At 38.9% G+C, this 25946-nt stretch overlaps 1 protein-coding gene across 1 annotated transcript in view; it reads right to left on the bottom strand.

The window, feature by feature from the left end:
• The window catches only part of PREX1 (phosphatidylinositol-3,4,5-trisphosphate dependent Rac exchange factor 1), a 150260-nt gene that overhangs the window by 10821 nt on the left and 113493 nt on the right, over positions 1-25946 (bottom strand). Inside the window, exons 17-32 of the mRNA XM_042832320.1 lie at positions 20965-21057; positions 16639-16787; positions 15660-15745; positions 15207-15343; positions 14616-14787; positions 12417-12604; positions 11466-11627; positions 10696-10906; positions 9413-9674; positions 8212-8418; positions 6159-6247; positions 5717-5799; positions 5044-5134; positions 3123-3251; positions 2598-2639; positions 570-787 (exon numbers count right to left, since the gene is read on the bottom strand). Coding sequence (XP_042688254.1) covers positions 570-787; positions 2598-2639; positions 3123-3251; positions 5044-5134; positions 5717-5799; positions 6159-6247; positions 8212-8418; positions 9413-9674; positions 10696-10906; positions 11466-11627; positions 12417-12604; positions 14616-14787; positions 15207-15343; positions 15660-15745; positions 16639-16787; positions 20965-21057 — 2319 coding nt within the window. The remainder of the gene's footprint in view (positions 1-569; positions 788-2597; positions 2640-3122; positions 3252-5043; positions 5135-5716; positions 5800-6158; positions 6248-8211; positions 8419-9412; positions 9675-10695; positions 10907-11465; positions 11628-12416; positions 12605-14615; positions 14788-15206; positions 15344-15659; positions 15746-16638; positions 16788-20964; positions 21058-25946) is intronic.

Here is a 25946-nt window from a genome sequence, read left to right as displayed (position 1 = left end):
AAAAAGCATGCTTAACATATTATGTTTGCAATGTTCAAAACTTTTCTGTAAAGTAATAATAATTTGTGTACCTTCTCCTCCTTAGCCATGGTGCCTGTAGCTTAAGCTCCAATCACAGCACAATGGAAGTGTGTCAGAGAGATTTCAGTCTATCTAGCCTGCAGAATGGTCACTGTGAACATAACTCTAGTTTTCTGTTTGGAACTCCAGATGAAATATTCCCAACTTTTCTGCCTAACTGTTGATATGCATCATTCCACCAGAAGAGGGCAGGCCACCCATGCCTCATTAACAGCTGAGCAGTAAACCCTCCCTAAATGCTACTTGGTCACTCCAAACATAAGGACAGCCTGATTCCAAAAGGCTCTGGTGTAATGAGTCCAGTATTTGTGAGGAGATGGAAATAATGGGATATGGAAAATACTGGGACACGGTTGTCAGAGTGGGAGTCTCCTGAGGTCGCTGTCATCAGTCTCAACACGCTGCTAGCACTGGCTGTGCTGTGAATGGCAGAGAAGCATACATGCAAATGTGAACAGACCCCAGGGTTCCATAACTCTTCATCTTACCACAGTAGGGGAGAGCAGGGACTGGTAGTTTAATAAAACACCAGTGGCTGCTATCTGTTCCAGCCATTTTCTACTGGCGTCTCTGCTGCTCTCTTCATATTCCCCATTGTTGTTGTATCGATAGTTGAGAGCAGCCAGTAACTGCTCTGAAAAGGTGCAAATAGCAGCCACAAGAGATTGGCAGAAGATGGAATCTCGCCTCAGCTGTAGTTCAGTATCTGCAAGAGAAGGAAGGACACACAAACAAGGCATGAGAATACTTCTTTTATCTCACTGCCAAGGAGGCAGTTTCTATGTATGTATGAGATATTTAGCTTCTGCTGTAGCTTTACACAGTTGTAACAGATAACATCTTGCTGTGTGACCTGGGTGTAGAAATAAAAAGAGCATTGCTGGGAAAATTTTGCCAAAAATTTTCTAGGCCACTTGACTCTTTGTTTTACGTTTGCCATCTGCATGCTCCTTCTTCTGGGAAGAGCTCTAACTCCTTCGTGCCATATCTGGACTGATTCCCTTCTTCTTATGTTTAAAGAAGCAAGAGAATTAATGAAAGAGGATCTCTGCCACTGCTTCTCTTCTGGGCTGTTAAGAGAGTCATCTTCCCCTCATCTACCTGTATTTCATGGTCTCCCCAGATGCTTAATGCTTTAAGTGGGCCTGCCCATAGGGTACCAATTGGTTTCTGTTTCTTGGGAGGATTTTGCTTCCAGGCTGGCTGCCAGGCAGCCACATTCTGGTCCAAGCAACCTCGTCACAGTTAAGGGGATTGCAGGCCAAAGACAAACATGAATAAGAGAGGAGCTCCTTCCCAGGCACCCTGGGCTCCTTCAACAGTACAGCAGTCTGTCTTTGCCAAGGCAGTGTTCCACAGAGAAAGAAGCTGAAGACACCATTCAGAAGATTTGAGTTTTTAAAGTTTCTGTAGGCACTGAGCATGGTATCCTCACTGATACACTCCAGGCGCAGGGCCATATATTCAATCTAAAGGCAACCAGTCCTTCCAGCAGTACTCCTCTGTACTGCCAAAGTAAGGCAAAGAGAGCACAGAAACGTCTGTCCTCAGAGCTAGGGAAAAGCCAGTTTCCACAAAGCTGGCATAACCTCTTCAGTGCCATCTGCTGCCCCATTCTTTCCAGAGGATATTAGGGAAAATGCTGCAGGAGATAGGGCAGAGGTAGACACTTATGAAGTCATTACATCTGTTGTCATTAAAAAAACAGCCTTTACGGATGCTAAGCTGACACTGCAGGCAGGTTTTGACAGACTCATGGACCAGCCCTGGCAGGAGCAGAGGCAACAGAGCCATACTCATTTACCATTTTCACTCTATGAGAACTTGAGAATCTAGCTGGCACAGCAAATTAATGACATCCTATTTCAGTCATGTATTACCTCATTTGCAAACAAAAATACACCAAGTACAGTTTCAATCACAATAGGAGACTACACATTCACCCCTAGGAAAGGCCTGTCATTTGATCTGCAAGTACGAAGTTTAGTGCACAGTAGCAGATAACAATATCCATTCACAGTGTATTTATGTGCTGTCTCCACACTTAGGTTTTTAGTCTGCTCCTAGCTATGATTTCAGTATATACACTCTTAAATCCCTAACTTGCCTGCTCTGTTTGGAAAGATGTCAGTGTCTGTGTTCTCACAGAAAGTTGTGCAACATGTCTCATTTTTGCTGCATGTTTTCACCACAGAAGGAAACAGTAAAGGCCATCTGGGAGTGAGAGTTGTACAAAAGAAAAAAAAGACAGAAAAACAGCGCTTGTGCAACATCAATGACTAGCCAGGAGACACAGCAGCCTACATGGAATTGAAGCAACACAAACTGAAGCATAGATGTCAGATGCATGAAAAGGCTGTTCCAGATGCAGAGCACAAGAAATGTGAGCTTAAAATGCCAAGACTAAAGCTAAATGCTCAGGAAATAACACTCAGAGGTATGCACATGGAGTCGCATAAATCTCTGTTAGGGACATGTGTGTACAGTCTTTGTTGCAAGAAATCGAAACACCTTACCTGTGCATTTTAACAAGGCCAAAAGCAGTTGATTCTTCCCATCTAAAACAGTGAAGAGAAGGAAAGAAGTCAGCATGATGGCAATATAGATTTTACTGTATTGGATTGACAGTCTCCTCTTTCTCCACAATTCTTGCCTCTCCTCACCCCCTGCATGGTTATTTCTCTGTACTATCATAGTTCTTACTCACACAGGCATTTTAATCATACAGAAAGAATTTTACAAGCTAAATGCTCTACTAACTACTATGAATTATTGGAAACAAATTGTACATGCAGATTAATACTTAATGAAGAAACTTTTCCCAGTGCTCTGCACTGGAGTGTAAATATCAGATTTAGCTAGCCTATTCCACCCCAACCTGACTACAGTGGGTTAGGACAATTTGACCTGTTTTCCCTGGAGTGCAGCACAGCCTTATTACAAATAGACATAAAAATGAGAAATTGAACTGCTGGACTCGATTAGATCAGAGCTATCCTTTCCCTCTGAAACCGATAGCAATCTTTACCCCATTTACAGACCTTCCACGTATTTTTGTATGATTTCAACGAGGTTTTTGATGCGCAATGGAAGGTTCCATGGGTCTTCTTGAATGCTGGCTTGAATATTATTTCGGCACCTCACTGTGGTTTCTTCCTTCTGTTTAAATTCTAGGAAAAAAATGAGTTTGTTAGGCAGTAAGGAAGTGCAATGCAGAGTGGTTTTTAATTCAAAATGCGTATACAGATGCAAGCAGAGATACATACTATCAATAGCAACAGTTGTGAATGAAAGAGGTTCTTAAATAGTGCAGAAGGAGAAGGAAAAAAAAGAATATTCCTATAATCCTATAATCAGCAGTCTCCTAGCATTGTTTGCAGGATCACAGGCTAGAAGTCATATATGTGGGTGATGTGCATGGTAAGAAGAGCCTTGTGCAACTCATATCTGACATCATTACCTTCTGTTCTCTCTGACGTTCTTATATGATACAGCTGCCTGCTGTGTATCTAAATATCTAAATATATCTAAAGTTTCTGTGGCTGTGCAGAATCAGATCAGCCTTTTGGCTGCAGCTGTTGCATCCCACAACACTGATGAGAAGTTGGGAACTATTCTGCTTTCTTTCATCTGATGGCAGCTAATTGTTTAATTACAGAGTGGAGAATCTATTCTTCATGACTTAGCTAAGCTATAAAGCCCACTGCTGGCGATAAAATCTGTAAGCAGACAGAAAAATGGTGCCAAATAACTGCGCCAAACAGAAACAGGACAAGCATTCAAATTTACATTTGTCACTGCAAGGTGTCTGCAGGAGCAATTAAAGAGACGTTTGGTCTGGGGATTCCAAATGTAAGCAGTGCTTTTGTGCTCATTAGTGTAATGAATGTGCAATCATCAGTTAACTTCAGTTAACTAAAAGACCCTCTCAGTCTAATTAATCTAGCTGTAATAAATTAGACTCCATTTAAGTGAAATAAAATAAAGGAAGTGAACACAGGGTGTCTGTGATTTCCTCACTTTATTCCAACAGTGCACTGAAAGACTAATAAATAATCAACATAGATGTGAATGTGTTTGTGAAGATGAGTTCATGTAACAGAACTTTGCATGGTCTATTTCTGGAATCAGGAAAAAAAAAGAAAGAAAAAAAAAAAACACAAAGAAACCTCCTCTAGATTTTCCCACTGTGACTTAAAAATAGAACTTGTCAAGGTTGGGAGGCCCAGAACTGCAGCACCTGAAGTATACTAGAAGTAGTAGGAAACAGTTCAGATTTCAAGTGGGAAAGGAAATGCAGCAAATGTTCAGAAAATAAAGCTTTGGTATTTCAGTGAGAGAAGAAACCACATCCTGGGCCCCTAAACCGTTAAGACAAAGGTCCTAAACATGCTCCCTGAAGAAAAAGAAAACATGGTATCATTTGTTTGCTCTCTATGGGAATCAGTTTTCAAAATAAGTGACATGTGAGGATGGAGTTTACTCTGGCAATTACCCATCTCTGAAGAAAAGTCATTAAGCAAACTCAGGCAGAACCTTTTGGTGCCTCATATCTACAGTCAGTCCCTCACCAGCTAATCAGTGTTCACCCTGAATCTGACATAACTGTACCTTGTACTTTCGAGGTACATATCTGCGTGCTCACATCAAAGGATGGATCTGGACACTTGTGAAAATGCTGTAAGGATTCAGAAGCATATAAGAGGAAGGTGTTCTGTGTGTTTTAAGAAGAACTTGTGCAGAATTTCAGTGATCAGACATGGGACCTGCCTTTAGAGTCATTGAGTACCCTGAGCTGGCAGGAACCCAAAGGATCATCAATAATACACAACTTCTAATGTACAACTGTTCAGACTGCACAGTTACATAACGCTGTGTGGCAACATGGCGTGTGTGCATTCATGGTAATCTCTTAAGTCCTAGAAAATCACATTTTTAAATACAGTCAGCCTTCTTCCTTACCTTGCAAACTGTGGTCCATTGGAAAGTGCTTGGTTTCTTCAAAGGCTTTAGTTATTGCTGGTCCTTTTAGAAGTGCATTAATTGCATCAACCTACAATCGAAATATTTTCCATGTTAGACTTGTGGAAAAAAATCTGAATGGAAATCTTCTGGAAAAATGCAAAAGCCATTACAGCATTAATATTTTTGAATGAGTTTCTCTTTGTTAATAAATATTATTAAGACTTTCAAACCATGAATTACCCTCGAGAGCCTTGCACTGAATGATGTTCTACACAAAGAGCGAGCCGCATGCTGATGTGATAAATCCCATTGCAAAACAGTTCTCTGGTGCTGGCCATCTATAAAGACATCTGTAGACTGAACTTGTGAGAGCTCTCCTCAGATTTAGAGGTGAGATTCATCAGGATTGTGCATTTTGTTCATCTTATTTTCTCCTTTTCATCAAAGCTTTTTTCTCTTTACTGCTTCATACAAACCAGCTCAACATTGCTTATATCACGCAAGGCAACTTGAATGTTGACACACTGTTTGATAAAACTGCCATACAATATGCTTCCAGCTTCCTTCCCTCAGAACATGATTTCATTAAACAATCTGATACTTAGAAATTCCTGTGTTGACACTGATAAAGAGAAAGCAATTCTTTGTAACAATAAAACCCTTTTTGTACCTGGTTAAAAAGATGCTCCAGACAGCCATGAAGTTTGTCTTGTTTATCTAAAGGAATCCTCATGTCACTGGGAAGCTCATCTCCTAAGAAAACAAAGATAAGTTTTTAACTGTCTCATCAGCATAAGCTGTGATGAGGCCAGAAATGATACTAGCACATCCTCACACTGCAGTGGGTAAAAATTGATCACTGCTTTATCTCAAATTTCAAATGCTCATACTTCTTTCACATAATACAAAGACTTAATAGTTCTTCCATACTCCAAATTTCCTGTGGTTTGTTAGAAAAAGAACAAATCTTGATCTTTTCATATTCTTTTGATTAGTTTGAAGGAACCACATCTGCAATTGAAACATGCATTTGCTTATAATCAGCAGAGTTATCACCCCCACTAAAAGGTCTGCTATGAGAAAATATGCATGTTACCTAGGCATGTACTCACCTGATCCCATCTCATCACTGCCCAAGTAAGAGCTATTACTCCGTACACTGGTGTAAGACAACACTGAATCCCGGTTGCTGTTACATTCACTAGAAAGAAAAGCAAAGTAGGTGACTGATGCTCCCAGCCTGAAGCAAAGGAGGTCCTGGCCTATGATAAACTATCATTTACACTAATCCCCACGTCAAATTCTCTTATGCATATGGAAAAGAAATCCTAATTACATGCAACGTTTGTTGCCAGCTCTAAGGACATCACCATAACAGCATAAATGGAAGCTACTCAAGATGGGAGAGGAAATTTAAGGGATCTGTACCACTGGAATACCAAGCATGGCAGACCAGCAAATGCCTAAGGAAGCAGAAGAGTCACTCCAGTTGCTTTCACACCACTGCTGGCTGATGCATACACGAAAAGTTGCAGCAAGAATCATTTCAGTTCAGTTTATACTAACTATAACTTACTGAAGGTGATCAGAAAATCAATGGATGTCAGTCTGCCCCCTCCAGTTAAATGACACAGTGTTTTTAATGGCACAAACCAAAAATAAAATCCACAAAATTCTCCACATTGTCTTTTCCTCTGCTTTATTTTAGACTAAGGTGAGACAAAAGGGTAAAAGCAATTGAAAGAACCCTAATATGGATTCTTGCCTGTCCTTTCTTAAACCTATTGCCAAAGATACCTTTTTTTTTCTAAGAAAAAAATAGTTTATAGCATCTATATCACAATATAAGCCCTTATGAAATGTGACTTGTGATCCTCATAAAGCACTACTATTGCAAACAAAATATTTTCTTATTTGCAGTTTGGTTTTTTTTGTAGTTCCTCAGTAGTTTTCAGATCGAAATGATAAAAACACACTTTGTTCTCTATTGGATAACTGCTATCTGTAATATACACATAATTGGCTAATAAAGACAGAACAGAATAATCTTTCTCAGTTTTCATTTACGTGTAAAACTTTGGAACAAGTGACAGATCCACAGGCACTGTTCTTAATGTCACTTTGTTACACAGGATCGATTATCTGCATTTATAGAAATCATTTAAACCAAGCTGTTCATGGGATTCCTATCAACAATGAGAGAAATACTTCACATTTCAATAAAGCAGCTCTTGAGCACATGTGCAGACTTAAGTCTAGGACCACAAGTAGATACTGCAGATCTCAATATTCTAAGTGCCAGTTCTGATCCTTTACCGACTGGATATTTGCTGTCTTGTATTCAGCTGGGCCAGACCCTGTGCAGACTACCTGCTTTGGCCTTTTCTGATGGAGGGATTGGACCATGAGGACTCCAGATGTTCACTGCAGTGTAAACTATTCTGATTCTGTCATTTTTGCAGACCTGTAAGAATACCACGTGGTACCACTTGCAGTATTACAGAAAACCAGCACGTAGTAAAGAGTCATGCCTGTAGTAGCATGGAAGTAGCTAAAACGTATAATTTATTCAGGTTATTCTAAATCCTGCAAACTCACTATAATGTATTTTTACATCTTTGCACAGGAAAAGTCCTATGGCCTTCCAATTAATGTAGAAATGACCTATTAAGGGTGTAAAATTGCAATGGTCAGACACGATTGCAACTTGTTCCATTTTTTGTGAACTAAACTTTTCAAAAGTTACCTTCCAAGAAAGACAGAGTTGAAGTGTGTGAAATTTCCTTCAGTAGCAAATATTCCAGGAGAAGCAGTAGTCACTTGTGTCCCAAAACAAGATTTCAAGACACCTGAATAAACATTTGCACTTGTGGTTTCAGAGGCCCATTAAGAATTAAAAATAAAAAAAAGCCCATTTCTGTTTCTCAGTGTCTTAGATTTCTGGGAAAATTGTTTGCAGAATTGAATGGAAAAAAACCTTATAATAGCAGCTATTATCAGGCTGAAAACTCTGAAGCTTCTGAAGTTTACAGCTATGTGATATAAAAGGGGAAAGTCAAGCTAGATTTATTTACTTCATTTTGTTATGTTTTTGTTAATATTCTAGAAGTGCTGGTATTTTGACATTAGTTGATATTTTGGCATAAAACATTTTTTCAGACTAACCTGTAGGAGTCTCTGAAGCTCATTGTGTCATGTCCAGAGTCTTCCTGGTCCTCCTCAGAAACCTTGAAACAGACCTTCTTGATGCCACCATGCTCAGCTTTGTCAGGATCACTCTCTTCTGTTCCCAGAGAAGGTGGAGACGACTCCTCAGTGGATGGTGGCTCACAGGCACCACCTTCTGTAGGTTCTGTTATGGTGGACAGAAGTCTGCAGAGATAAAATATGGGGCTGTCAGGAACTGGTGGACAGTTTCACAAATGAGATATAATGGCTATGACCAGAATTCAGCTATGTGAAATCAAAGACAACCTTGCCAGTATTTGTACATGGACTATAGCTATGTAAAATCGTGAACTCTAAAAGCGGTTCACTGAAACCTGTTTATCTCAATTCACAACAACTCCTGTTTCTGCAGGAACCTTATCTCCACAAGGGACAATTTAATTGTTGTAACAATGCAGCCTGAAAGGGCTCTGTTTTTAATTCAACAAAGTCTGCAATTTCTCCACCCCAGGCACTGGATTTCTCTCCTGGGGAAGTGCTTGTGCTCACAGGTTCTCTCCCAGCAGCTCTTGTTCTTTCTTAAATGTGTTTGAGCCAAGGCACTACATGCTTTCTGATCAGTTTAAGTTTTTGGTGCATGATGGGCTCTTTTCTTTTGTTAATGAAAGCAGCTGTGGCCTCATGTCACAGCGATCACTCCTGCAGCACCTGCTAGCAAATCCCTTCCAGTTATGTCCAATACACAGACCAACTATTCAAATCCTTAAGTACCATTTCTAGGAGACCTGTGATGATGAAAAGAAAAAACGAAAAGGAAAACAAGTTTAAAAGAGAAAGCTGCTGGAAATCACAAGTTTACTTGGTCTGCCTTATGTCAGACAAAACCTCAAGGTGAGGCACCATGTCTATACAGAGTTCCAAAACCTCTGGCACACAAAACACTCTTACCTGCTAATACAGTATACATTAAGCAAAATAGTGGCTGTTGAATTCAGGAAGATTTTTAGGTGCAAAGGGCAATAGTGAACATAGGGGTGGATCTGCGTGGGATAGGTTTGACACTTCATAATAGTCAATGAGCTGTAAAGCAAATGTAATAAGAGTAAAACAGTAGGGGCTGATAATGAGGCTTCTGGGGTTAACATCTCCCTTCTAATCAGAGTTGCTCTTCGCAGTGCATATTGGATTCTTTACTTACTTATTTATCTGAACGACGTATTGCTTCATTTCCTTCACTGCAATGTCAAGTTTGTTAAAAAGATGCAAGTATGAGTCCTGTATCTCTCGATCTTCCTGTTTGAGCAGAAAACTGAGTCCTCTTTCTTCCTGACTTGTTCCTCCATTCTGCTGGCCAAAACTACCATCAAGATCTCCATCTTCTGGGGTCAGACATCTCCAGGATGGTGCAGCCATAGTGGTGATGCAATGTTGAGTATATGAGACTGGATTTACGGTACCTGCTAAACGTTAAAGAGTCTAGTTAGTATGGCTCTCATGAATCTTAACAATCCAAATGCTAGTTTAGGATAGGTAGAATTTAAAACGAAAATAAAAATGTCACATGATTATTTTATATAATTATATTCCATTACAAAATCTTTTGTTATTATTTTTCACTGTCCCTGTCATACCAACTAGGTGTTTTGAATCTAGTACAGTCCAGAGACAGGTTAAATTCTGGGAGCAATGACAGCACTCATAAACTATCTATTTTGCCCATTTGAGTATCTAAATGCATTTGTTGTTAATGAATTCAACCTCTTGGCAGTTGGTCTGTGTTATTATTCTTCAAGATTTAAAAACATTTACATAACACACGCACATATGTATAAAGACATACATACATCAAGACATAGGATGATGTAATTACAGAAGATAAAATATGTTTTCTTTTTAAAATGCTGACAATTTTGGTGCTATATTTGAAATACCATGGAATTTTAATATCTTCAACTAAGTGGGCTTCTTTATTGATTCATTTTGAATAAAAGCAATATATTCTTCAGTGGATTGGTTAGACTACAATTCACTGTATCTTTTCCAAACATTCCTGAACTCTGACTTTGTTAGACAGTGAATCAGATGCACATTATGAGGTACTATGATGAGGAAATGTTGGAACTCAGGTATTCAAGTTGCAGGATAAACGCTGTGAAGCAGCTACTTTTCAAGAAGTACATCCCCTTGAGACAGAGTAGAGACTTCCAGCTCCAAGATAAGGAATTTATTTACTAATCAGAAAAGAAAATATCTGATTGAACAAGTTTTCAGCCTGAAGGAAGCCTCTCTTCACAGTATAGAACCTTTTCTAGCACTGCTATTACAACACAAGCAATTATTGTTTTACTATAAAATTTTGAAGTGAAAACAAGGGTAATGGCAAGACTTTGTTTCTTTGGAACTAATTTTGACTTCACTGAGCAGTGTAAAGATGCAACTTTCTATGCGAATAAAAATCAGTATGATTTGAAAGTTAAATACCTTGTTCTGGATCAAGACCAATAATAGAAGGTTTTCGTCCAATGCGAATGCTGAACGACCTCCCTGCTGAGGTAGTGTTTTTGGGGTATGACACCTCCATGAGGTTAATATGGCAGTTGGTGGGGCAGAAATCCATGCTGTTGAGGGAATGTGGTTCCATGATGGCTTGTTTGAAGGCTGGGCTCACCTTTGTCTTTAATCCATCTGCAAACTGGCAGAAATAAAGCAAGGATATGCTATTTCATTTGCAAAAAAAAAAAAATATATATATATGAGGCAATGTAGATAATCCTCTTCTCTTCCTGCTTCTTATTGAATCATATGATTCTGCTGTAGCTGAACAGTACATTCCCCATAAAATGCTCATAAACAGCAAATGAAAGCAATTAGCAGTACTTTCTAAGGCACTCTTTTCAACCAGCTCAGGTAACTGCACAGAAGACCACACTTAGTTTCTTTGCACTTTGATATACTGTACATATGCTTATCTTAATTCTACAAATCAAACATTGATCATCCTGTTGTGGCCACATTTATACAGTGACATGGTGGAGATGAGCCTGCAATAATATTTTCCAACTCACAGCTCTGACAAGCTGAAAGGAGCAATTTAAGGTTAAGTTCTTTTTCCTCGGAACTTGCATTCGAGTAACACATAGAGCTGTTATCATGCTACTGTAAAGCTGTTTGAATCCATTAATAAAGACAATCAAAACCCAGTTATCCTAGGCAGAACAGTCTTGGGGCTTCAATAACTAGTAGGGTTGTACCTCTTGGTAGTTTGCAAGCCGCCTGCTAATGCTTTCCAGCTTAGTGTCACAGATCTGCCGGAACTCATACTGGGGCATGGTGGACACAGCACTGCTTAGGGATATAAGCCTTTTGCAATTCCTTACGAAGTGGTTGTCTTCTGCAGCAAAGGCCTCTAAAATCTAAACAAAAAGACAGAATTTTCATTATGTAAGACTTGACAAAATTCCACCAAATTAATGGTAAATCCTGTATAATGTCACGCTTGAGTAAGGTTGTCTTCAGAACAAGTTGCTGTTATAACCACCTGAGAGCCATTAGCCTGTCTACTCCTCAGACAAAAAAACATTTCTCAGAAACTTTCAGAACAACAAATTGCTCAAGATATTCACTGCTCACTGCCAAGGTAATCTGGCTCTGGCACACTTTGACTTTCATTGAGCTTAACAGTAATGTCACAGGGATGTGATAGAAACATTTACTATTATCTCATCATTGTGCATAGATGGATCCAAATACATGGCACTGTTGTTTTGCAGTAGCTATGTTTCTATCTCATTCTTTCAGTGATCCATCCAGTCCATCAGATGGGGAAAAGAAAAAAACCTTGATTTTTTATTTTTTTTTTTAAGAGTAAAGGAAATTCTTGCCTGAAGAAATTAATCTTCAGTATCATCAAAAAGTACATTACCTGTCAGAAAATAGAAAGAATTCCAACGACTCTTAGTTCCAGAGAGACTCTCCTATCTCTCCCTCAACAGCTGAAACCTAGGAAGATTTTGCTCACTTGCCCACAACAAATGAGAGCTAGTTTGAGTCAGTCCATTTTAATGAGGAAAACTCCAGGCAGAGTTGAGACAGTTGCGTGCTACCTCATCTGAAGTAACAAGACAATTATAGAGAAATGCCCATATTATTCTCTTCCCAGTTCTGTTCAGGAATGAAGCTGGCCATGTATGTTGGTCAGATACCTTTGCTGTGAGACAGAAGCAACCTTTTGGTTCCACAATTTTCTCTAGGACAAAGGATTTGATTCCTGCACTGCTGACATATTCATATACCACCCCATGCTCCAGGTGAGTGTTATCCACAGTCAGGCTAATGAGAGGTGTTTCTTCACCACTTATCAGTGGAGAGCTGACAGTCTGTTGTATCTGGGCTGGAAACAAAATAAGTCATTAGAGGCGTTCAGCAGCACACATGAATTCAGACATGCAGAGGAAAGAAAAATCTGTTGAGAGGTATTAAATGCAAAGACACAAAGATACAACTTCTGGCTCAAGGAGTCTGGGAGGGTATTGTGAAGAAAACATTTGCTGTTGGCCACTACAAGAGTTTTAGACAACCCACATGCTCCAGTTCAGATTCTGATGTTCTTCCAAGTGTGCACATGCACAGCCATGCACAGAACACCATTTTAGTTCTGTTCAGCATTCACATACATAGTCCTTCACAGAAGCTTTCAAAGGGAAGTATGCTAATCTTAGAGCCTTGTTGTTTCTAACAACCCACTGGAAGAATGCCGCTTTTCTGTTGAAGTTTTAGGAAGCTAGGTGATCTTTGAGGTCCTTTTCAACCAAGGCCATTCTATGATTCTATTAAGTGTTCCAGATGTACTTTCTGTACAACTGTAAGACTGAGATGGTAGGGCAGAGACAGGGTGAGGAGATGACATTTTTAAATAAGGGCAATAACATTGTCATCACAGAAGAAATTTAAATTTTAATCAAATTGAGATTTGCCAGAGGACTGCTCCCTTGCCTTTAGAAGCACCCCTCCTGCTGTTGCAATGCCAAACTGCACTGTTTGGCCTTCAGACTACCAGCCTCAGCAGTCCTTACCTGGGATTCACAGAGATGTTCTTGGAAAAGTTGCCAGTGGCATTCAGAGAATCCAGGCTCAGACCTTTGGAGCGGATCTGGCTTCAGTATTCTCCCCTACCATCTACTTTTCCAAGATGGAAGAAATATGTTCCCCCCCCACCTCTTGCTGACACAGTGGTAACACGCTCTGAAAACTCACTCCAGATCAAAATTATGTAAATGAAGTTAAAATGGAGCTACTTGCAGACCTTCCCCTCAAGCTGCTACTGCCCATAAATTCCTAGTTTGCAAGGGCTACCAAATGGTTCTAAACATGCTGAACTATTCCATTTCAAAAACTGGCTTTTGTGAAGACAAGGGATGGGATCTGATTACTTTTATGGCATCCAGCAAACTGAAAAATATCAAAATATCAAAAACAAAGGCAGTACCTTAAGCCTGAATCTTGTTAGCATCCTACATCTACCAGTGTGTAAACACATCTTATTCAGCCAAATAACATAGGTTATCTATATCTGCTTCTAAATTGTGCCTGGACTTGTCCACACAGCTTTGCTTGCATTTTTTTTACAGGTTCTAATAAGAATATATACCTTTTTTTTTTTTTAATAGCCCATAGTAGAAACTACAGAGCTAACATGTAAAATAGAGTCCAGACATCTCATAGGAAGAACCTCCTTTATCATTATTTTAAACTGGCTTTTGTCTCCTACTTAGATTTTCAAAGGACAGTTAATGTCTCCTTCAGGCCTTTTATTGAGTATCTTGGCATAAGAGAGGGCCTTCAGCCATGAGAATGGTTTTCTGGTGGGGAGTATGCTGACGTGGCAGAATCACTGTGTGATTCTGGTATATGGCTTGATACAAAAGCAGTCAACAAAATAACTCAAATCATTACCTACCTGAGCATGCAAGACCCTATGTCATTTACTGAGGGACTTGGGCTATAACAGCTAATAAAAAGCAGAACAAACAACATATTTTTTTCTCTACTTACATAACAAATGGCATTGCTACGTATTATAGAGATTCTCTAAGGCACTTGCTGGAAACAAACATCTAAGAATTCACTTAGTGATCCTAACAATCATATTTTCTGTTCAGGAAAGAGCCCATAACTCCAGAGAGTTGCAGGGGTATGATTTCTATGTGTATCTCTTTTTTCATTCTACTAAATAAACTGCAAGATAAGAGCACTTCCTCTGACAGACCTCATTTTATTACAAAGCTTTACTAGCACAAGAGATATTCAGGAATAATCATAACACTTTATATTTCTACTGCAGTTTTCCTTTTCTAAGCCCCTAAATCTTCCCTAGGTTTCCTTCTCCTGTTTAAAATCTTTACCTGATTCCTGGTGGATATTTTGAAGTGGATCCAAATCTTCATCTCCTGTCAGTGAAGTGTCTTCTTTGTTGGACCCTGGATGACTGCCATTCAGATATGCACTGGATGCTGCTTGCTGAACTCTGTCCTCCTCAGCATCTTCATGTGTTCTGTACACCCACTGGTACAATCCCTTGCAAGAAATTATGACCCCAGTAAAAAATGCTCAGTGTCCATAGGGCTGGATTACAAAGGTGAATCTAGCTGCCAGTTGATTTTTATCTTCTACACTGGCTGAAATATGAACGTTATCCCAGTATTTGAATTTCAGAGACTAGAAAATCAGCATCAGTATCTGGGTGCACTTCAAGTCTTAGTAAGCAGCTAATAACGTTTAGTAGTGCATGAACTGATACACATGCTATTGGTACATGCTTTTGCAACTATACACAGCTGGGATTTACTGTAATCAGCTCCCTTGGTTACACTAGGACTTTGGCATGGGAGCAAGTTGAAAGAGGCTTGTGTAAGTTGCTCTTATGAACATTTATAGAGTATAAAAACACAGAAGAAAGGGAGGAATTAATGTACTTTGAGGTTTTGTATTCATACCAGCACTTCCTGTTGTTTGGTCCTGTATGCTGTAAAGTGCTCCAGAACATCCATATAATTTCCATGTGATGCATTACTCCCATTGACTTTCAAAATGCATTGTCCTGGATGAAGGCCTACAGCTGCAGCCTCAGAACCTGATAAAAACAACAGCAGGGGAGTTAGGCAGAAAAGCCTATGACTCTGACTATGGAAGAGAAAATTGAAAAGGTTGGAAAGGGTTTCTGGTAAAGAACAGCAAGAAGGAAAAACAGCTGAATGCTGTCTTTTCAAGGCTTTTGCTAAGTCCTTATTTGAAGAGAAGTTAGTTGTATGAGACAAATGTATCTATCCTTCAGAATTTCTGTAGTGCTGGGAGAAAAAGAAACTTGCACCATGCTTGGTGTATATGTACATACTCTTATGTAACATATATGTACTCCAGCTTAATTATACCACAGTCTTCCTACTTACCTCTTCCTACTGCATGAACATATGGTGGTGCTGCTCCCCGTATCTGAAAGCAAAGTGCTTCAGGACAATCTGGGATTTTAATGATCCTGCAGGTAGATCAAGAGGAGGAGAAAACAACATTTTAAGTTAAGCTGTTAGAGCTCTAGGCAATGTTAAAAGCCTTTTTCTTTGGCATTCGCAACTGAACTTTGGATAGAGGAAAGCACCCAAATAGTTCACAAATAAATAAAAAATAAAAAGACTTGAAGAAATCACTGACTACATCTACATTCTCTGAGGCAGATGGGAGATTTTCTTTCTTAATTAAAATTTGAGATTTGCAAATTTATTAATTTTTAAGCAAGTAATGCAGGACAAAAACTTTCTATGGTACTCATATCCATATTTATTTCCATTTCCAGGGAAACCTCAGTACAGCTGTACTGACATACAGCAGCTGAGGATCTCTGCAACAAAAATAAACAGACAAGAATCCAGCATCAAGTGATAACTGGGAAGGTTCAATTTCATAGGAAATTAGGAGGTTACAAAATTTAGCAATGTCAAAGATATTAACAGAATCATGCCTCATAATAAAGTACCATAATGGACTGAAAATGATATGGGCTGATAGAGTTAGTTATTCAAAAGTAAGGCAAGCTTCAACAGAGTGGAAATTACTTTTGCTTGAACAGGTATTAGGGTCTGAGATATTTTATATCTGTGACAGATGACAGCCCTTATGGGTCAGGGTTTTTTTTTGCACAAATAGGCCAAAAGTTAACTGCTATGTCCAGAACATATATCCTAATTCATTTCTAGATGTATGGGATTCATCACCAAAAACAATCTGTGACTTTTGTACCATAATCATTTCTGTCATTTCCCTGTTTTCCTGTTGAACAGTCTCTTATTCGAAAGACTTTACACAGCTCTCACTACAGACTGTAGAAAACATATTTAATAATTGAAAAATAACCCCCCCCTGCTTAGCACTTACTCTTTTGATTTGATGGCTACCAGAAGCCTAAGTGGCCTTCGTGAGCAGAAGGACTGGCTTAAAATGGTTTCCACTTCTGTAAACGGGCGTAGGAAGACTAAGTCCTCATTGATGGAATAGATTTTCCTTCCTGCCTGCAGGCCAGCCATCTGCAAATGAAACCAACACCACAGAAACTTTGGATCATTGATAGTATCTCTGAGATTTCAGGCTCCACGGTGTGTTTAGAGAGGTTTGACTGCTATTGGCAGTTCCAAGGCTTGCAAAAAACTGTATATATTGTATTGGTTCATCAAATCCTTCATCATTCATCCTTAAAAGTCATCTGCATTTACAAAAAAAACCAGATTTCGCCAACAAACCCATTGCAGATATATATATCTTGCTTTGTACTTTTCTGCCACATTTTTTTGTTTCCTTAATAGGAGACTTGAGGCTAGCTGTGTTACTCAGTGAGATAGAGTAGCGTGATTTCCTACAGCCTACAGGCTGAGCACAGGAACAAGTTGTTTTTGGTCCCTAGCCATGCAAAAACAATCTATACCTAATACCATAAGTAAATGCAACCTGTGGCAGTATAATCCTGCCTATGCTTTAAATGAAGTACTTGCTCTTCATCAGAATAAAAGGACACAATGTTTTCATTTTAATTCCTAACTTTTTCATCTAACTTTAGTCAGAGACAGATTCAATGATAGAATCCAGATCCCCTGTTCTTCCTGCTGGACAACAACCCTAAACATACTCTAAACATAAACCTTTCTGCATATCAGTAAAATGTGAATAGTAGCACCTACATTGGGCGTTAAGATATCAAGAAAATATCAAACTTCCTTTTAGTGAAGTAAAAATATATAAATAAACATGAGTCTGTGGCTTCAACTATTAACCCTTTATGGATTAGTATTATTTCCCTTTACTTCTGAGTCCAGCAGTTGGGCTTGTTTCTAAATGTGACAAGCCCTTTCCCTGTTCTGCCTGGAAGCCATTGGCAAATGTCTGGACTGGGAGAAAGGAAGTTAAACAGTATTCCATAAATCTCTTAAATATGTAACTCTGACCTCTGAAAAAAACAAATCTGTAAGTGTACGACTGGAAAAACTTTGACAATGCCTACACATGGCTTGGCTTTTCCTAAATATATCAGAGATCAGTTTATCTACACTTTCCTATACTTTTTTTTCCCCTCAAAATTAATGGGGAAAACTACAAAGTGCTCTCCTTGGTTTACTTGCTAAGCTTTCTACAGTTCATAACGTCCTCTTCTGTACCCACACTTAACGTTTTTTCCTTTTTGTACATAATGCTCTATAAAGCTGATAGTATGTATAAATAGCAGTAGATAGGCATTTTAGCTTAGAATAGAATTTTGTAAAGTTTATTATTCAGAGGAAATGTTCATGCTATTTGCATTTAGAATCATAGAATCATTTAGCTTGGAAAAGACCCTACGATCATCAAATCCAACTACTTACACTGATGAGTTTATTATAAAGTAATAATTGTACTATACATTTCTAAAGTCATTATGGCTTAGGTCTGATTTTCTCAGAGTAGCTCACACACTTAGTGTACGTGCAGCTAACTAAAATCTTTGCATATCTGCAATCATTCTACCAGTGGATGACCTCTTTATATTACCAACTTACTGCTTGTGCATATGGGAAACCTACCTGCACACATAATCATAGTAGATCTGTAAATCACAGCTCCACATGAATCCCTACAAACAAGTAACTTCAATCTAAACATCTTTTACTCTATCAGGATTTAACTAAGCCGGCTAATAACAAAATGACAACCTGTCTAAGAGTAAAGACCTGCGATGTCACAGCACTTGCACTTCATGGATAATGGATGCTCCTCATGACAACTCAATGCAGCTGCCTGGATCCAGGCCACTGTATTTTCCCACACACCAGCATTATTCCTAGCTTCCAGCTTGTTCTTTGCAATTCATCTGCATGGCCACTGGCCAAGCGGCTGCGCTTCGAACACATGCTGTTCAAACACCAGACATCTGCTCATCACTTGACTGTTCACAGTAAGACAGCAACTACACCTCCCAAAAGGATAATCTTTATTACTGTTGTTTCCTTCTGATAGAATATAATTCATAAACCAGCTCCAAGATTAAAAGCCGGGGAAGAAGTCCAGCTGTAACTAAGCTACAAGTGAGCTAGGTTAAGAAAGAAGGTAAGGTGCAAACTGAGGAGATGCTGACTGGTTATGGAATGTATTTCTGAAGGCACATGATTTTGGGATTGGCATGAGATGTGCCATATCTAAAACCAAAAAGCCACCTGTGGCATGTGCATGAAGTTCAGTGCTGTGTGCCACCAGAGCCTATGCATGACAATTTTGACCCTGGTGTACTAGGAGATCAAAATGCCAAACTGAAAAGCAATGCACTGATCTTTAATAAGTCCATGCAAACTATAGGTTTGTTCAGTTGGTGAATCTGGAATTGTACTCTGGTCTAAAGTCTGACAGTTCTAATGAACATAATGCGCTGTGGTGGGCACTGTGAAGCAAAGCTGTATGTCTTAATTTTTGTCCCTGAAAAGTATGACAGCAGGCATATGGTCTGTAAATGGCCTACAGCTGCTGAACCACACGGAATTACATGCTGGATATCCTTCTGGTATTACAAAGCCATTAAAAAGCCCAAGATCATAATTAAATACATTACTATTAGACTTCAGGTCTTTCCAGAATGAGCCTCCAATTCAGAGACATGCAGATTTAGTTCTTTTATTGAGCAATATTTTATGTTGAGGTTGAAAAGATGGGCTTATGGTCACAAATAATTTGTCTTGGAAGATAAAGATTCCTTAGAAAATTGTGTGCTTCTGTTGTTTTAAAACACAAGCAGATTTGAAGGATATTCCACAGGCAGATTGCCAAAGCAAGGACAGCAGGATTATCTATCAGGCAATGGTTTACAGTGGAAGTTTAAATTAATAACATTTTTGGCCAACCTATGTTGATTTTAAGGATGGAATCAGTTTCTGTGGTGACCACAAAACAAATAAGAATTAGCAATACTGAGGTTATTTAATAATTAAATTAAAAAAAAAAAAAAAAAAAAAATCTGCATTAAGTTTCAGCTCAAAATCCCTTCCTGTTTGACATTCCCTACTTGCTAAAATCAGCATGCTCCAGTCAGCTGTCTGCATTTGGTCAGTCATCCAGGCCTACCTGTAGCCTAAAGATGGGATCAACAGATGACCGTAGACATTCAAATCCTGTAATGGTTGTTCCAGACTTTTATTTGGAAATATTGCCTCTGTGTGCTGCCACACAAAGTGATTTAGTCTCCTGTCTTGTCTTTATAGGTGTAATTCTCATGAGAAAATTTAGGGCATATGTTTTATGGAAAGAAAATCACAAATCTAAAGTCTCCACTCAAATATATCTGTTTGTTGTTGTACATCTCCACTACCCCAGCCAACATTACTTGCCCTCTCTCATCAGATTTATCTGGTTCCACATCCTGGGCTGCAACAAAAGAGGGGTGGTAAGAGAAGAAGGTGATTGTCCCCCACTAACTTGTAAGGCCCATCTGGAGTGCTGTGCCTGGGGACTCCAGTATGGGAAGGATGTGGAGCTGTTGGAGAGGGTTCATAGGGCCATAAAGGGCTGGAGCACCTCTTCTATGAAGAAAGGTTGAATGATTTGGACTTGTTCAACTTAGAAAATAGAAGGCTCTGGAGAGATCTAATTGTGCCTTCCAGTACTAGAAGAGAGCTTACAAGCAGGAGGGAGATCAACTTTTTGTGCAAGCAGATAATGACAGTACAAGAGGGAATGGCTTTAAGCCAATGGCTTTAAGAGGGGAGATTTAGGCTAGATGTTAGGAAGAAATTTCTTACTCAGAGGGTGGTGAGGTGCTATAACAGGTTGCCCAGAGAGGATATGGGTGCCCCAACCGTGGAGGCATTATGGGCCAGGCTGGATGAGGCCCTGGACCCTGACCTGGTAGTTGGGAACTTTGGTTAGTTGGTAGTCCAAGGTCTTCAAGGTCCCCTCTGACTTCAGGCATTCTATGATTCTATGAACCAGAGGTATCCTACCATCACATAAAGATACTGTTGCTGTCTGTCATCTATGAGAAATATTCAGCAAGAAAGTCACTAACAGATGCCAAAACCCTTGGTAATTTACATAAACAGTTTATTACCAGAGGAATTGTAGAAGACTTCAAATTTTCTGTTAGCTGCCTTTAAAATAAACAGGCTTTAAGAGGATAGTTTTATACCTTTTTAAAACACAGAAACATTATTAGCTAGGAAAACCAAAATATTTACAATTATCAGGCCTTACCTCTGCAGAAGACCCTCTTCGAACTGACTTCACCACAACTGCTTTGTTCTTCTCTTCTATGTCAAATCCATAGTCATCCTCCTCAGGTAAAATCTTAAAAACAAAAAGAGCACCAGGCAACACTTCATAAATATGGAGTGAGTTGAAAGGCTGAAGAATGAAGTTCAGAAACTGGACTTTTCATTTAAAGCCATGATTGACATACACTTGCAGATCTTAAGGTCAAAAGGGACTATTGGGTTATTTGGTCTGAACTCCTACGTAACACGAGCCATTACATTTAATCTATTATTTCTGCACTGATCCCCTTAGTGTACTAAAGCAGAATTTCTTGGCAGTTATCCAGCTATGATCTGCAGTCTTTAAGAAGTGAAGAATGTATTCCACCCCCGTGAGGGTTTGTTCCAATAGTTAATCAATCTCCCACTAAAAATGCATGCTTCATTACTCAGTTGCTTTTGGTTTAAAATTCTAGCCCTTCATTTTTTGTAAGCTATTTCAACTTTCAAGAATTCATTAATATTCTGTATTTTCTGTTAGTAAATACACTTACAGACCAAAGTGAAGTGACTTACTCATTGCTATCCATTTTACATAAATTGGGCATCTTATGCCTATTTCTTATAGATAATTCTACATAAATCTACATCACAAGAGTTGGTCAGCTCGATTTAATCATTACTCATCAGTTGTGATGTGTAAGAGAAAACACTGCAGGAAGACATACAAGACTCACGCAACATGCTCAGTCTGTACACTTCATGGTTGGGAGAAGATTGCTGTTCTTGCTTCTGGGAATCTGCTTCCTTTTATTTGCACTGAGGTCACACAGACCAACCTTATCGATATTTTTTTGAAATCATACAAATTATGGCAAATATATCATTCACCCATCCTTTTCTAGTGGTTTATTAACAATGAAAAAAGCTTAATAACCCACTAACCATTTTAAAAAATAAACTAAGCCTGGCCTCTGGTAAGTGGACAAATAGAAATTCTAGTGGATAAACATCTTGCTGTGAGTTAATTCTACAAATTTAAGGGCTATCCAATGAATCAGAATTGAGTTGAGAGGAGAAATAAAGCTATCTATAATCTAGCATGCCACTAGGAAAAGCACTATGAAGAATTACTTGATTCTGATGATTCCTGCTATCTCAGAATACTGCCCATTAACCACTAAAGTCAATCATCTTAAAATGTTGTCCTTTTTCAGGATTTAACCTTAGGAAAAAAACCTAAAGAAATAGAATCATCCTTTCTTGCAAGAGCCCTACAGCCACATTAAAATAATGCTTAACACAAAAGACCTGCAAAACAAAAATCCTTCTAGAGGACATTTAGATTAAATGATAAAAAGGAAAGAAAGAAAAGAAAAAAAGATAAATGCCATTCTTTGACATTCCTAAGAAAATATTTTCAGAAACAATGCTCTTTAAAGTACATTCAATACAAGGAGAGCTCTCTGTTAATGAGTACACCACCAGTTAGATTTTTAGTATTGCAGGTGTAATGAGTTTCAACCCAATCCAACATGTACTTACAGCACTACATGTCTGGAATTGAACAGAAACTTTTTAGGATACATTACCATCCAATTCTCATTTTGCATTTGAAAGAACTGCTCAGTTTCTTTGATTGGACTTTGAAAGCGTAAGCAAAAAATGTATTTAAAAATTTAGAGGCTTTGATTTGCAAAACTTAAGAATCCATCAGCTACATAAGTCTACATGATCATTTGCATGCAGCTATCATTAAAATGCATGAATACCTTCTGTATGCTAGCATTTTTACTAACCTGTCTTCCTCTGTTTCTTAGTACTGCAAAATGTATTGTTTGAAAGCAAAGAACCAAAGCACATTTAAGAATCCCCAAATGCATCAACATTTGGAGCTTTATCACCATGTTGTAAAGAAAGAAATCTGACATTCTGTATACTGATGTTTCTGTACCAGGAGCATCCTTATGAAAATGTAAAGTATGGATAATATTCTACATGCAATACTTGGGAGAAGACTACGATTCATTCGCTGCTAAAAAGTAGCAATACCTTGCAATTCCCCAGCTGATTACCACTCATCCCTAAGGAGTCCAAACCAATTAAATAACTTGCCACTACAAGAATCATTTCTATGCCCCTGAAATACAATCGGTTCTTTTGAACATTAAGAAAGCAGCTGCTTACTCTTGAAAAACAACCACATTAAAAAAGGTACCCATATGAGATATAAGCCTTTTTAATCAAAAACAGAGGGCAAACATAGTCAGAAGCTATTCAGAGAGAATTTCTGCAGAGATGGGAGGGAAAAGAGGGGAGAAGAAAAGCTATGCAAAGGAAGGTTTATTACACCTGTGTCTGTTACATTCACAAAGCATTTTGTCGCATGGGTCATGAGAGCAGCAGTTAGCAGTGTGGTACCTTTCCTGTATGAGGAGAATTATGGTGTCAGAAAGTGCTTGGGGCATGGAGATGTTCACTGTTTATGAAGGAAGATTTCTAGGAGAATGAAGATGACACAGGTGTGAGGCAGTTTGCTATCAGCTCATCCTCAGCTGCAGGGCAGCTTCTAGCACTGCATACATCTTGCTTGTGGTCATGCTAATATCAAGAGAACATGAGCAGTGGCGAAGTCCTGCAGATAGGCAGATAGATGAGATTTTGTATCCTAATTTTTGAATGGTAGACTGAGGTATGGAACAACTTGAGGTCCTGCCCAGACCATACAGTGAGTTCAAGCGTGAAATTAAACCAAAACTCAGGTAGCCCTGACTTCTGTGCTCAAACTACTGGCTTTCATTGGTCACACTTCTGTACTCAGGCCCCTGAATGACTTGAATTCCAGGACATGACACAGCGCTGGCTGTGAATTGCAGTGAGACACTGCAACTACTCTCCTGTAACTACTGCAGCACACTACTGGGAGCTACTGGATGCCCTGGAAAAATGCCCAGGTCTGGAAACTTGAGATTTAGACTTAGAGTCCAGATCACCAATTCAGCATGGTGGTTTTGAGAATGCTGCATAAAATGTACACAGGTATCACCTTTGAAATCAACTGAAATGCTTTCTTTTGAGATCAGATAAATATATGAATATATCATATAAATATATGTTGCAGTCTTCTGCAGACTGCATTGTCTATGTACCATTTACCTTGGGCATCTGTCCTTGTTTGATACCAGCTTTAATTTGCATTGCAGTTGGCCTGGGCTAACAAATAGATGTGCTGATCACAGGTTCACAGCGTACTGAAATAACCAAGCCACAATGCTTGGAATCAATCCAAAATCCAAATTTTTTTCAACTATAAAAGAATGTTGTATATTTTTTCAGTGCATCGAGATTTATGTCCTCCTGTAAGAAACAATTGCACAAATAAATGTGTATCAAACTTTGTTTGAAGTGCATTATTTCAAACAAAGCACTGTTTTCCCTTGATATTTCCAATGATATATTCGCCAAAGCTTCTGTTGTTTTCTGTTTTCAAGCTCTCCTGTGATAGAGCAAACTTAGATGAATGGATAGGATTTGTTGCAGTAACCAACAAGGATTTCATGGAAAAAACGTGTTTCTCAAAAAACAGCACTGAAGAAACTCCATTAAACTTCCTATGGTGGGCTTGGAGAATGGGAAGCTTAAGAGGCTTCAGTTTGTTCTGTTCCTTTAGTGAATCCTAATAATTTATCATTACACTAACAGAAAACAGAATCGAGCAACTTTAAATCTCTCATTTTAAGACTAACATACAGTTGCTAGGTTTTGGAATTTTCTGTTTAACAGATAACCTTGAACTGGTAGAAAAAAAATGGAAGATACTAGTCAATCTGTTTCTTCAATCATGTCTTGATAAGGAAGAGAACTAAAAATACCTGAACAATGACAGTTCCCATCATTCAGTGTGCAAAATGATTGCTGAGTGCTTTGCAAATCACAGGGGATAAAGCACCCAAAGTGTAACACCTTTTAACTGCTGCCTTTTATCCAGCACTTCTCCAGGAGAATAATCTTATTGGTCTGACACTCCAGTCTCCAGCACAGGATGCATAGAGCAACAATTCTGAGGTGTCGTGGTGCTTTAAATATTACTTCTTGCCATTGAGACAAACACAGATTGGTCTCCCAAGGCAACAGTGAGACAGTAAAGTTCATGTGAACCACAGGGAAAATTTTCCCATGTAATGGACCTCTGGATCTTTTCCAACAATTCTGTTTTTGTAGTTTCTGACTCAAGCTTTTATCCCGCTCCTGCATTCTGTTGTTGTTCAAAGGGAGAAAAAGATGGGCCTGAAGCCTCAAAACAGAAAGCATGCACAATCCAACTACTACCAAGTGCAAAGCAGCATTAGAATAATCCAAGCACCATAAGAACTGTAATGGCATTCAGTGAGGTGGGGGATATGGGGAGAAAATAGTGTTGCAAAAGAATTAACATAAAGAACAATATTTTCTTGAAACTGTTTTCTGTAAAACAAAATAAGATTGATATTTGATCCAGCAATGCAGGGCATATTCACATCACTTGATGCCTGAAAACGTCTGTGTTTTGATCAGTTGTTTAACTCCTCTCTGAATCTACTGCCTCTATAATGGTGCTTAAACTGTGTTTACACTTTGTGGCAGATCACTCCCAAGATAGTACTGCTCACTGCTTTCTCCTCCACCACACTAACACTGTGGTGCATGCTCAGCAAACTCCAGGGCTATTAAGACAACATCCTGGTCCCAGCTCACTTCCATGTCTCTCTCAAGGGCTTTACAGGAGAAGAAATGGGTCTGGCTGTGAAATGGATGAAATAGTCATATCTGTGAGACTCCTCTTTTCTTGAGACCTGTCAGAAATAGGCAGGAACTTACTTGCATTTGTCGTGGGTGTCTGTAAGCTTTCAGGTAGTGCAGTAGGTCTGGTCATGTGCTAGAGAAGGGAGCCTGCAACTCACTCATGTCTCTTGCTACTAGAATAAGTTGTGTAGTCTGCCTAGC

This window comes from Centrocercus urophasianus, unplaced genomic scaffold (assembly GCF_019232065.1).
Source record: "Centrocercus urophasianus isolate 14NV4802_14NV808 unplaced genomic scaffold, USGS_Curo_1.0 seq_38, whole genome shotgun sequence".
Classification (NCBI taxonomy): Eukaryota; Metazoa; Chordata; class Aves; order Galliformes; family Phasianidae; genus Centrocercus; species Centrocercus urophasianus.
The sequence above is the reverse complement of the archived record's forward strand: the minus strand, read 5'-3'. Positions and strand labels throughout refer to the sequence as shown.